We start from the raw sequence: 13,933 nt of genomic DNA, 5'->3' as shown, positions 1-13,933 counted from the left end.
TTATTCATAAGTTTGAATAAATCTTGTTGGAATGGTGTTACTGCTTTCTTTCTCAGTTCTGTGTTAAGATTTATATATTGCGCTAAAAATTTGCTTTGTTTAAAAGTCACAACTCGATGAATTTTTTGTAAAATTAGACCATGGTTTAAACAAGTCTTTAAATGAACGTAGTGAATCACATATTGGTATTTTGAATATAAGTTTGGTACTAATTTAGAAGTTTTACCTCCCGGAGGTATGAATTTCTCCGCGCAAAATGGATAATCGTTGTGAATACAATGCAATTCTTCCGGATATAATAAATCAACTTCAAGAATAAACCCAAAATCCGCATCGTCGCGCACGTTCATAATTTGTAATTGATCAATTTCGTGCTGTTTCAAAAATCTGAAATGGGATACTGGCAAAGACTGGCACATACTATAACCATAAAGATTATTACAGTCGATATATATGAGAAATGAATCCGTTTTAGTTTCATCATAATTATCCATGTAAATATTATTCGCCTGAGCATGTCTAGTAGAACATAAACAAATTCCACCCCGTATTCCTTTCTGTATGAGACGTATAATTTCTAAGTCAGACAATAACTCTAACTCTACTCCTGTTTTCAGCAACATTGCGTCAAATGATAAGCTCGGAGCTGTTAAGTAAAAAGCAGGATCTAAGTGATATTGCTTTTTACAAACCGCTCTAAAATTTTCAAAGACGTCTGTTAGTAAATAGACGTCGGTTTTGAGATAAAGATCTGTATATTCTCCCATATTGCTTATGTTAAAAGTATCCCAAATCACTTGTGCATGCATGTAATCTTCATCGCTGATACCTTCGTCAGTTAAAGTATTATAGAAGCTTTCTTTGGGAGGAAGTTGTCTCTCAGAGAACGATCTCCAAGATTTCATGTGGTCGTAGGGATAAATACCTTTGCGAGTCATTAATTTAAATTCGTTTTCTTTAGCAAAACATTGTTTTAAGTGAATGAAATCTGCTTTGTCTAAACCGTTTGCTAATTTTTCTAAGCTTGTGCCTAGAAATTTAAACGAGTCTACAAATCTTAATTGAGCAAATTTCCCATCAGACATTTTTAAAAATTTTGTGAATGAAATATAGTTTTCTTTATTCTTAGGTATTACTTTAATAGGACCCAAACTATCAGCCAATTCCTTAATGAATAAATGACAATCATAGCCTGCTAAATTATGAAAAAAAATAGGAATTAGTTTTGGGAGACTGTACTGTAAATTGCAGTACTGGTGAGCAGCACCTCGGTAGCAGCCTGTCAAGTGACAATGGTCTCTTACTTTGTCAAATAGCAGGAGACTATTGCAAATATGACACACGTCAGCTTTGGCATGCATTTTGGCATCACTTTCGTTAAACACCATTGGCACTTCAACGTTTAAAATTTCATAAATTTTTTCTACGTCTCTATACAGACATTTGAGAAATTTTTGAACACAGTCGCGACCGCGGTACGAAATGAATCGATTAAGTTTGCTATCAAATGAGCAAACAATGCGATAAGCAAAAGCTGCTGGAATGTGTTGTGTACGATTTAACGTAAAACTACAATTTGGATCAGGCTCACAAGTCGTTATTGGTTTAAGTAGAGTTTCAAAGTCGGCGTACACCACAAAAGGAACATCCTGTTTCCGATTAAAATTTTTAAAATGAAGACAACTACCATGTTCCGGAAGCACGGTAGTCACACCGCAACAAGTGTGACTATTAAGTTTCTCTTCAGACGAAAAAAACAGCATACAATCATCACAAAAGTATATCGTGCCATGATGCTTTGTTATTTGAGTACGAACAAGACGTGACAAATTTTTTATTAAAACATAGTGCGATTTGTTTCCCTTTTCAAGTAATAATAAATTGATCCTTGTTTTTCTTTTAAACTCAGATCTGTAAATTGGACCCACAATGCGATTACTTTTTAAGGAATATACATTTATGGATATATTTTGATTATTTTTTTCAAATGTTCTTATATCTGTGAAAGTAACAGGGAAGTTTAGACCATCAATATTCAATACGTCTTGAAAATTAGGATAGGACGATGGACGATCTCCGTTGCGTTTTGCAGGATAAAGGGCTGCGACAACGCTCCATAAAAAACAAAAGCTATCTTTGTTTTGGATATTGATGCATGCTTTTTTCTTTTTTAAATATAATGGCAAATCCATATAACTAGAACCTGAACCACTTAAAGGATCGAATTTATTGATATTAATCTCTACATAAATGTTATTTAGAAAGGCCCACCCACTGTCACGGTCCTGAAATTCTTCAACTTTTTTACACAAGTTATTAACAACAGAGTCAAATATTTGGTTCCAGTTAAAGTTACGATGTATTGTTATATTCTTAGTGGCAAAAGATTTAACGTCTTGGGAATCATTTTTTAGTAAAATGAAATTAGCAAAATACTCAATATTTATCTTTAAACTTACGTATTTTTTTAACGACTTTTCGATAAGACTACATAATTTTCCACGTTTACTGTTTAAAAATATATCCGGTAAAGTTGACTCGTGTTCCACATTTGCTGGAATTCTAAATGATGCAATACGACCTTTAAATGCAGAGGTTACCTTAAGTACTCCGTCTTCTACCGGAACCGCACATTTGTTTTTGTGCGCATTACTCCTCAAGTGACCTATCCAATGCGTATTTTCCACGCGGGTACCACAAGCAGTACAAAAAGGCATGTTATCAATACACTTTAAGCTGAAATAACGTCTTTAGGTATTTTACTAGTAAACAATAACGTAGTACAGTTAACGGGAATTATGAATTATACAACAAACTATGGCTTATAAATTCTAAAAGAAGATTTAGGTTTAAGATTTAACAGAAAATTAACGAGAGTCTAACTCTTGATGTTCATATATGACTAAACTTAAAAGCTTATAGGAAAATGCAACAAAAAATATATTAGATGCTATTTATTTTAAATCATTCTCAGAATAGAACTAACTAACTTAAAACTAAGATTTAAAGTTTATTTTATTATTATAAAATATTGGCTCGCGGTCTTCAAACAATTTCTTCGTGGTCTTCATAAATTTTTGAAGATCCCGCCACTGCGATGTTTCGGTGTTAAGCTGAACCTTCAGCGTGTGCAGCGTCTTCTTGTAGCGATCCGCGGGCGGCGTCTTGAGCGCGTCCCTGGTGTTGTAAACACGCACCTCCACGTAATAAGCGCCCTCGAGCGGAACCGTTCGCCGCACGACACCGTTGGCCACCTTCGAGGTCAGGCTGCTGTCCAGCTGCTGACGACCGACTTTTAGTCGTTGAGAGTTTTCGATGGCGACACTTTCGTCTTCGTCGGATAGTAGCCCGAACAGATCCGTAGAACTCTTCGTTGGAGCTCTGAAAATTAAAACATTAAAGCATTATTTACGACTTAAAATAGTGTACATGTATTAAAATATCAATTGTTTGTATTTTCCAAATCGGTATTTCTATCTAACCTAACTCATTAACTGCACTGCCTAGTTAGTTTATCTCTATTATGTGTCTAGTAAGTTGGCTGGTAGAAAATACCTATTAATTAGGTCCTCTGTTTAAATATAATTTATTAGGCAATAAAAAAGATCGAAAACAACATTTGTAGAAAAACATCAGATATGATATCTGCATAAAGCTTAACAAATTAATACTCACCGAGGTCTAGAAGCTACAGGTTTCTTTTTCAGCGCTGCTGGCTGCACAGTTTCACACTCAGAGTCTGATCTGTGAAATTAATAAGAAATATTATTAATAAACTTGCGTTATGAGGTTGCATTTTTTGATCACACATCTTTGCCTTAGCAAAGTAATTGCATGTAAAGATGTAGACATAATACTACAGAATATTTAATAATAAGTACTACTAAAAATTAAATAGTTCATTAAAATTTTAGTAGTTACATTAAAATAATTAATCATACTATGTTACAATAAAAATATCATACTATGTTAGTTACATTAAAATGATCATACTATATTACGTACCTTGATGAAGTTGGCGCAGTCTTCCTCTTCTTCGTATGTTTACGAGGGTTAGCGATGATGGAGGTGGAACTCCCACCGAATGTGGATTCAAACTCTGAGTCAGACCTGTAAAGATAATGACAATTCAAAGTCACATAATTTCCATCCTGTGCAATGAAAGTACACTCTGCAACGAATAGTAAACGAACAACAGTTTATAGTCAATGTCAAAAATATGTATATACTTTGACAAACGCTGCAAAACATTAAAGTTAGTTTTAAATCTTCAGTGCTAATGTCTTAAACTTTAAAGTAACATGATTTACATGATGTTTGGCTAACTATTAACTGAACTAACGAATCTCTCCATCAAATCTAAACATATCACAGTTAAAAATAGTCAAAATAAAAAATATACTCACATATTGAACACTCACAATTTACTCAAGATGTGACGTCACTGGAGCTAGTTCCTCCTTCTGAAGCACTTCGAAATACAGAATGAAGCTCATACTGCGAGCCCCCAAATTTAAAGGGAAAATATTGATAATTCAGCAATAAGGTTAGGCCCATCGCAAACGTTACGTACCGAGAAAACAATGCTCCTATGGAGTAGTGGCGTACCGGTAGTTCGGTACGCTATAACAGAGGTTGCATGTTCGATTCCCGCTCAATACAAAATATTTGTGTCATGAACATATATTTTTATGTAACATAATATTCGAAATTTATTGAAAAAATATTATCACTTTCTGCAGTCGATTTATACAGCTTGCGCATTGCGTTCACGCCGGGCCTAATGCTTATGCACACTCAGGTATTTACGAAAACTGGGGCGATGACGCGAATTCCTGTATGAAAATATACTACGGTGAAGACAAATTAAATATAATTACAAAATCACGATTTGATTTAAACTAAAACATAGTAAATATTGCATGATTTTGTGGGTATATTTAACATTTCAAAATATTTGACGTTATTAGTTTTAAATTAAACTTGAAATGATAACATGATAATTATCTTGATTTACTTAATATAAAATATAAGACTAAGGTTGATTTGCACCAATTTACCTATGACCTTAACTATGACAATGACCAGTTTGTCCACACCAGGAGTTTGAGACAGATTTTTGACGATTTTTAAAGTTTAAATAAAATGGTGCAACTCAGCCTGATTGCAATTATTACGCTTCCGAAAGTTAGTTTTACAATGTTTTGGTTTGTTCTCATAATTCATTCGATTGATCATAATAATGAAGTACATAGTTAATAAACTTTACCTACGTAATTATTGGTCAATCAATATAATATGTTTTAGTACTGTAGTAGTAATGTTCTGAAGGTTGGTTGGAAGAGATCGCTTTTTAACGATACGACACCGTAACAACTTTTTTGGTGTGCAATAAAGAGTATATAAAATATCTATCTACATCTTAGGTTTGACTTCTTTGCCTTATAACTTTTGTTTGATAGTTGTTGGTATGTGGGAATAAAAAACAGGTTTTTATCCCTCACTACAATAATTACCTAATTAATAAAGAGACAAAGCCATGGTATAATTGTTTACTCGTTAAAATATCATCAACTTAGCAACCGGATGTCGGACCATTTCAATAGATTTATAGTTGATTAATGCAATTTAACAATTTACATAATTCTTACATCACAGTGCAAGCTATAAAATCATATAAAAAAATGGATTTGTAATCATTTTTATAGCACGTCAGTATGGTTTGTATTTATAGCAATCAAAGAGCTCAAGCATTATGAGAATGTGACGTCAATACAACAGCATTGCAACATTGCGCTTTATGTTACAGTTTGACACAGCAAAAATGGTATGTTAGTCGACGTTCTGATAATAGTGTAAGAGCCAAGGTTCATTGCAGGGACGGCAAACCAAAGTAAATTTTAAAATGTGTCACATCATTTTTAATTTAACGTAACCAATACTTTATATTATATTACTAGCTTTTTTCTCTCATTTTATGTTTAAGATAAGTCATGTCGTCACTTATTTATTCTCAAAAAGATGGATTATGATGAAAGTATTGATAAAAATATGTGATGAATAATTGCATGATAAAAATAAATAAATTAGTATTTATATTTATTAAATAAACCCTAAGCTTTGAGATGAAAATGTATACTAGTCAACCTATGATGGATTAAATTAAAAGATTGCATACAGCTCCTTGACTATGACTTCATGTTACATGGAAGTTACGTTTGGTCCAAGTCATAAGAAATTAGGCAGATATGATTAATATTTTATTTAGTTGATATTCTTAACTTATTTTTTAGAACTACCAGTCAACCTATGATGGACTATATTGAATGATTGCATACTATTCTTTGACTATGACTTCAAGTTAGACCAAAGTATGTTTGGTCCAAGTTAAAAGAATCATAGACAGATATACAAAGACAAACTTATTATTTTTTGGTTGATATTATTATTTTATTTTGTTGAATTAATAAGTTAATGAGTTCCTTTTTGGAAAATCTTATCAATTTATAAGATAAATCATAAATATGCTATAACTATTAATGTATGGCTGAGAATTAATTAATAACCTGCATTCGTACGTACTATTAACATATTTAAATTTACAAATACTTAAAGTATTGTCTTAATACTCATTTGTTTTCGATGCTCGCTAATTTTAACTATCAAAATCGCTACAGTTTATGCACTTGGACCGCAACAGTGCTGAAATTGCATATTCCGCCTTCAATAGTCAGTTGTGTCAATTTGTGTGAAAGTGTTAGTAGTGTATAGTGGGAGCCTAATTAATTCATAAGGAATATCTTTTAGGTTTTGTATTCTTGGATGTAACCTAACAGTAAGCTGCCATTGGTATAACATTTTACCTATGTTGGATGGAGAGACATGAGCCAAGCTGGTACAGAATATACATACATACTGTAATTCTGTGTGTTCTCTCGAGGCAATCGGCTCATCCACATGGTTGAACGGTTTACCCATGGTGCTACCGCTGTATAAGGGCATGCGTCATATTGGCCCATGAATACGAATCTTATAGAACTTATGAATTATTTTTGACTCTCACTCAAGATATTATAGTGTGTAACTCAATCGGTTTATAATTCTCATATTTGAGGTTCTCGTATACATGGATGTAACCTAACAGTAAGCTGCTATTGGTATAACATTTTTACTCGTGTTGGATGGAGAGTCATGAGCCAAGCTGGTACAGAAAATTACATAAAAGTAAATTCTGTGTGTTCTCTCGAGGCAAGCTGCTCATCCACATGGTTTTAAGGTTTACCTATGGTGCTACCGCTGTATAAGGGCATACGTCAAACTGACCCATGTATACAGATTTCTAAAAAGGAATTGTAAATTCCAATTGGGTTTGTTTTGTCATGTGATCGAAAGTGCGTGGACTCAAGGAAAAAGGTGATGTTGTGCTAGTAGCCGTGTGAAGGTAAGTCAAGTCTTTATGGAATATTCTATTCTGCATTACTACAGGCATGGTTTACTTACGATCGTGTTATTGGGCGATCTATCGCACAGAGTGAGGTCGCAACTGCGACCGACCGAATGTGAGATAGAACGCCCAATAACATACTACTAACGATAATTATACTTACCATTGAATGTAAAATTTGAAGAAACATAGTGGCAGAAAGCCGATAAGTAATAAAAAAACAATTTTAAATTTTGACGTCTAACGAATTTTTTTTTCACATGTTGTGCCAGTATTTTTTTATACATGTAATCGAGTTTTTTATTATTTCTAGCGCATAATCATAAAAGGTAATAATAAAATTTAAGAATATTAAACTACAAATGGTTTAACTTAACCAGTTTTACTGTAAATCGTGAAAACTATGTGGGGACAAATGTGTCCCATATGCGTGAAAGGGTTAACTAGCTGACCCGGCGAACTTCGTACCGCGTTAGCGTAGAGATTTTCTTTATATTTTTTTCCGTAAAAACCTTGTACAGAGTATTAGAAAACTACAAAAAAAAAATCAGCCAAATCGGTCAAGCCGTTTTCATGTTATGTCGTGACAACGGAAAACGGGTTTCATTTTTATATATATAGAAGATTACACAAAAGGATAGAACTCTCACAGCAATTAATTTTAAAATATTCTTAAATTAATTAGAAGGCACAAAAGGCAAGCTAAGCAACGTTAATGAACCGTGGGCATCTCATGTGACGGCTTGTAGAAGGCATACCGCATGACACCAGTGGTGGTTGTATGTTCGAATCCCGCTAAAGGCAAATATGTGATGTGATCGTTTCTATAATAATAGACGTTAAGATTTACCTCGATAGTGGTCACGGGGACTATGATTTTGGCTGAGTTGTGCCATCTTACTTTGACTTTAACAAACGTCAGAAATATGTCAAAATACATATATACAAACAGCTCCAGTTATTGTTAAAATTACGGACAAATTAAGTTAGTGCAACTCAGCCGATGGCGTTTCTTTGTAATTCATGAGATCATTTATTAATATACTTTATGCATGTAAATAAATATAGCCTAAAACTTAAACTCTACTGTAGATATTGTTGTACATGTCCTTGGTATGTGGACAGTGACAGCTGAAAATGAATCGTTTATGAAGTACGTTCTTTCAGGCACTGAGGATACAGTAACTAAAATATACAATTTCGTTACATGTCACAGTGCTTATTTTAATGAGTGTTGTCGTGAGTATAAGCTGAGAAATATGAAAAGTTTATGAATGTTCTTTCAGCTCCAAATGATTTCACATTCAGCCTGTATGACTTACGTTTTCAACTGGAATTCGGGTCACATTCATTCTGTACATTTGCGAGAGCGTAAAACTAAAGTTGGTGGTTTTTGAAGAGTTTTAACTTTTAAGTGGCAAGGGGGAGCGTTCAAAGTCCAACGATTAACGAACCTTGCTGGAACAGTTAGCTGTCATTAAAACTTTCGAGACAGTTGTAACAAAAATAAGTTGTATAGCAATGGTTTTAAGACTTATTTAATGTTTATTTTAATAAAAGTAGAGCAGCTCATTGTTCGATGGTTAAAGTTCACTTCTCAGGATTACAGAATTAAATTTCTTTATTGTTGTCTCCCAAGTTAGTAAATAAAATGAAAACAATTCTTTAAATATTTGAGGTAAATAATAATTGAGTTTAAACAATGCCCTTCTGGAATCGAACTTAATGTAAGCTTTGGAGCTTTCACACATAGCAGCATTTGTAACAGTGGTCAACACAAAATGATAACTTTTTTCTGTTCACGGTACAACACGGCTTAAGATACAGAACAGAACTTTTTTGCGGTCATTTAATTTTGTATAAAATCTAGGACTTTATTCAAAGCGCCTTTGTAGAGTTCAGAAGTCATTTTTAAATCACTTTAATCCACGACCTTCACCTCAGTCCACTTCGATAACAGACCCAATTTATTCCATCGATAAAACGGCCCGTCCAGCCCATTAAGCAAACACTATCACTCGCTATCGACAAAATCGCCGGAGCACATCACTATCCGTGCGATATCGGCGTAAATAGCCGCCAATGGGCATAAATATGGCCGCCTCGCCGCGCACCATTGGCTATCGAATAAATTGTCTTTGGATTCACGGACCAAGGAGAATGCGATTCGAGTGTCATATTTCATGTTGGTCTGTTCAAAGATTAAACTAGTACAAGTTTGGTCGACACTATTTTTCTGTACGGCTCGCATGGAGTGAATTTCTGCTGCTTTTACGAATTTTAAGCTGGGTTGTTTAACTGTAACAACCGTCAAAAATCTGTCAAACTCCATACAAAAATCACCGGTTATTGTTAAAGTTACGGTCAAAGTTTGGTGGTGCGACTCAGCCTTAATTATGTTAAATGTGCAAATTTTATGTCTTCTGCTCAAAATCAATGTTTACAAATAGTAGAACTTTCCCTTTAAGTTTTGTATACAATATGCACTATTACGTACCAAGTTAACTGGGTCTAGCAATAAGACGAAGTGATGCAAGAAAAAATTTCACAATTTGCTTTCAGAAATTTTATTTCCACTAAATCCTTCTACTGCTTGCCAGTTTTCTATGCGGCTCCCATTAAACCCCATGGCACTTTATTTGGAATCATATCGACAATTAATGGCGGCCGCGTCCCGAACGCGTAATAAAAAGAATCGTTTACGCCATCAAATAAATCCGGCGCTGATACTAAATTTATAGGATTTCTAATATTTACGAGAGTACCCGAACCATAAAGCAGAATGGCCCAGTAGTTCTAATTCATCATCATCAATTCAGTCTCCACCTATAAGGTGGACCGACGACATCGTTAAGGTAGCGGGAAAGCGCTGGACGCAGGCCGCTACCAACAGGGTAACATGGAAAGCATTGGGGGAGGCCTATGTTCAGCAGTGGACGTCCTATGGCTGAGATGATGATGATGATGATGATTTTAGTCTCAGGACGTCCGCTGCTGAACATAGGCCTCCCGCAATCTCCATATTGACCGATTGGCAGCCGCATCCAATATCTTCCTGCTACTCTTAAGGGCCTTTGTCCAGCAATGGACGTCTTTTGGCTGAAACGAACGAACGAACTCTTAAGAGGTCGTCGTTCCACTTTGTTGGTGGAGTCTAACGCTGCGTTTTCCAGTAGTTCTAATTGCAACTCATTTTACATTTATTTGATGTCAAATCACCGAAAAATAGCAAGAACTTATAAGATATTATCAGAACTTATACATTGAGAGTTCAACCTCTAACTTCTGCATGGCTGAAATGTACAGTTTCGTTTTATGAAGCATGTTGTACTACATAGTAATTTGTATTAGTAAGTCATTGATTTGTTAAAAACAGAACTACTGTATATACTAATACTATGTCAGAACCCTTTAAATGCGACTTTTGCCTCTTTTCTGGGATTATTCGATTGATGGGCGGGCGGATCTAACGAATCTGACGAATGGTATTACTTTTTATTAATCACCCTTTGTTATTGCTACACTCGGCAAATGGGCTGTGTTTGTAATTGTTCGAATTGTTAAATCGACTGATGAAAACAATGGGATGATTCTGACGAATTTTACAATGGAAAAGAAAGATTACTGTCGTGATACAGACATAATGAATTGTAATATTCAACATGCACAAAGTATAAAGTTTAAAAGCAAAGGGATAAGATTGAAGGATGCGGTCAAAAACGGGCAAATTAATATTAATTTAATAACCTAAAACTATCATAAATCCTCGTCCTGATAAAAAATAATATTAATAAGTATCTTCGAAAAAAATGTTGTTAGTTATGAGAGAGACTAGTGCCCGTTTTCACCATTATTCCCTAATTTTTAAGTGACCCCTATGGCAACACATATCAGGAATTTTGTTTTTATAGGGGTCACTTAAAAATTGGGGAAGAATAATGATTCAATTGTAGTGTTTCATAATTAAAAGCTACACTTCTGAATGTTAAAGATTATTAACAAGTAAATCTATATCACATTATATATTTATGTATATTACATTAACGCCAACTTATAAACGTATAATCTAACAAATTAAATCATTCACATGCCACGAAAATAGATTAGCAACATAACGCCCTTTACAAGCATAATCTGCGGAATATCAACGCCAACTGAACCCGATCGGGCTGCGGCTGACAGATCATAAACCGAAATTAATGAACCTAATTACTGATTACACAGATCTACGGAATACCAATTAACTGGCCCGGCGGCGAGTATACAAATCAAACTTCTGTTATTTCGATGTAATATATTTTATGATTATATGTGAGATTACGGGGTTAGTAGAGTTGTGAAGTAATTTATTACATTCACTTGTAATTCATTATGTAATGAACAATAAAACTGTAAAGTTTCATGAAAATCCATTCAGTAAGTTTTGCGTGAAAGACAAACTTTCGAATTTATAATATTAGTAGGAAGTAGGCTACGTGAAGGTTTTTGGTTAAATTGGAAAAGTGCATCTTGTAAACAAGATTAAGTTTTTTTTTAGCGCCAGCTGATGTTGTCAAAAGTAGGTGAATACATTAAATCAGTCCATGCTATCTTCTTATTCAACCGAAGGGACAAGTTGACATAAGAGCCTTCTAAAGAAAAGTCATTTATTTTGTTATATTGATTTAGAAAAGATGACATTAGGCGATCTCTTTAGAAAATAGATAACAGTGTATTTATTTACTTTACACGCGCGCGATGGTTATTTAAAAGGGCGAAAGGTTGTTGCGGAAAGAATAATACTCGTACTGGCGCATTAAGCGCCTTCGTTTTCATAATTATAGCCATAAAAATGCTGCTTTCAGTCTTCACGGTATATTACTATTTTTTTGTAAAAATATAATTATACCGCGAGCAAGAGCGTAGCTCACACAGTAATATAGCTTTTTTTAAATACTAAAGATTTGATTTTAATGATTTAATGGAAAGAAATGACAACTTCATTTTTAGTACTTAGCGTTATCCTATCGTACCTTTGTGACATTTTCATGTTTGAGCTTAGTTTTCATGAAAAAAATAAGACATTGTCTGATAAGTTTATGATATTAGATGGACATATAAAATCACAAACTTGTAAAATGTGAAACTTGAACTATGTAAAATCAAAACTTTCACGTAACAAAATAGTATGTAGGTACTCGTGTAAGCACTATCGATATACATTTTCCGCAATATTTTTAACACAAAGAAGTTTTTTTTCTTGAGCACCTCTCACTTTGATCTTGCACGAAACATGCATTATTTATACTGTTATATCAACATTATGGCCTCTTACGCGAAGGAAGTGTTATCAACTAGTTCGTAAAAATTATTCGAATAAAGTTACCGTGCCAATACAGCCTTTACCACCTTGTTATAAGGCTTACAGTAGCAATTTCTTTCAACTATTAATATTACATGTTAGCAAGCCATTCCGAACTTAATGTTGATCGCGATAAGGTATAAGATAAATTGAGGCATGAGTTCATGATATTTCATGTTCTTAACGAGCCGAAAGTTGGAAACTATCCACGAGTGAAAGCCCTGACTTCGGAATGCTAGCTAAGTTAGGGTTGGCGCGCGGTAGTTAGGACATATTAGTGAAGTTTTCATGTATGGGAGCTATTTTAATTTCGTGAAGGCCTAGCCGCAATCCCTTTAAAGTTTATACAGTCAATAGCAAATCGAACTAAACACTAGTTACAAAATCGTTCTTAGTTCAACTACATAAGATGCCACAGTGTGTAGTTTGTTGTGCTGTCATTGAAAGTTATTAAATTGTCTGATATTCGATTTATTAAAAAGGCTTGATAATGAAAGGCTAATCTAGATACGTTACAGGCTACGTAGATCAATGACATTTTGACACTTGTTAAGTAAATAGTAAATTATAAATGACTTGAAAAAATCGAACTGCCTAAGACGGGAATCGAACCCACGACCTTTCGCTTGCCGGGCGACTGATCTTCCATCTGATTATTAAGTACCTACATTTTTACTGACAAGAATACTTCCTTTTCGTTTTCGCCAAATAACGTCCACCGCTAGAGAAATTCCTCCCTCGTCGGTCCACTTAGTGGGGGTCTTGCCCACGCTTCGTCTATCACATACCTCTTTATAGAGACGAAAATCATGGTTAAAATTACTACATCCTGAATGACACAATTTTACCATTATTTTTTAGCCAACGCTACTTAATCACATTATAGAGCTTTATGTTAGTTTGTATACTCAGTATTTCACTCACACCAATGGTTATAAATAACGTGACCCGTATCCTTGTGGACAAAAGATCCACTGAAGTGTAGTAAGATAATCAATCAGTTGAGAACCCTGAACTGCAGGGTTGCTAAAATTAGAAATATGCGATGCGATTGTCAAATGTTATTAAAACTGCGTTTTACAAGTTATTCCGCTATAAAAAGATAACTTACGTGTTTTAAAACATAAAATTGCTTGGCAACTGGTTCG

At 34.3% G+C, this 13,933-nt stretch overlaps 2 protein-coding genes across 2 annotated transcripts in view; one reads left to right on the top strand and one right to left on the bottom strand.

The window, feature by feature from the left end:
- LOC135083765 (complexin) overlaps positions 1-13,933 on the top strand; it is a 435,534-nt gene that overhangs the window by 155,139 nt on the left and 266,462 nt on the right. The window lies entirely within an intron of this gene.
- Positions 2,948-5,381, bottom strand: LOC135083843 (uncharacterized). Its single transcript, XM_063978582.1, has 4 exons — positions 4,407-5,381; positions 4,006-4,110; positions 3,676-3,744; positions 2,948-3,381 (listed from the first exon to the last, which is right to left on the bottom strand). Coding segments are annotated over exons 1-4 (561 nt in total). The 5' UTR covers positions 4,409-5,381; the 3' UTR covers positions 2,948-2,996.

The sequence above is a fragment of the Ostrinia nubilalis genome, chromosome 24 (genome assembly GCF_963855985.1).
Source record: "Ostrinia nubilalis chromosome 24, ilOstNubi1.1, whole genome shotgun sequence".
In the NCBI taxonomy this organism is placed as follows: Eukaryota; Metazoa; Arthropoda; class Insecta; order Lepidoptera; family Crambidae; genus Ostrinia; species Ostrinia nubilalis.
The sequence above is the reverse complement of the archived record's forward strand: the minus strand, read 5'-3'. Positions and strand labels throughout refer to the sequence as shown.

Excerpts from the sequence above, each read along its gene's own strand:
- LOC135083843 (XM_063978582.1), bottom strand. Across the intron at positions 3,745-4,005 it reads ACTGCGCCAACTTCATCAAG|ATCAGACTCTGAGTGTGAAA; the intron begins GTACGTAATATA and ends TTAATTTCACAG. Across the intron at positions 3,382-3,675 it reads CCTGTAGCTTCTAGACCTCG|AGCTCCAACGAAGAGTTCTA; the intron begins GTGAGTATTAAT and ends TTTAATTTTCAG.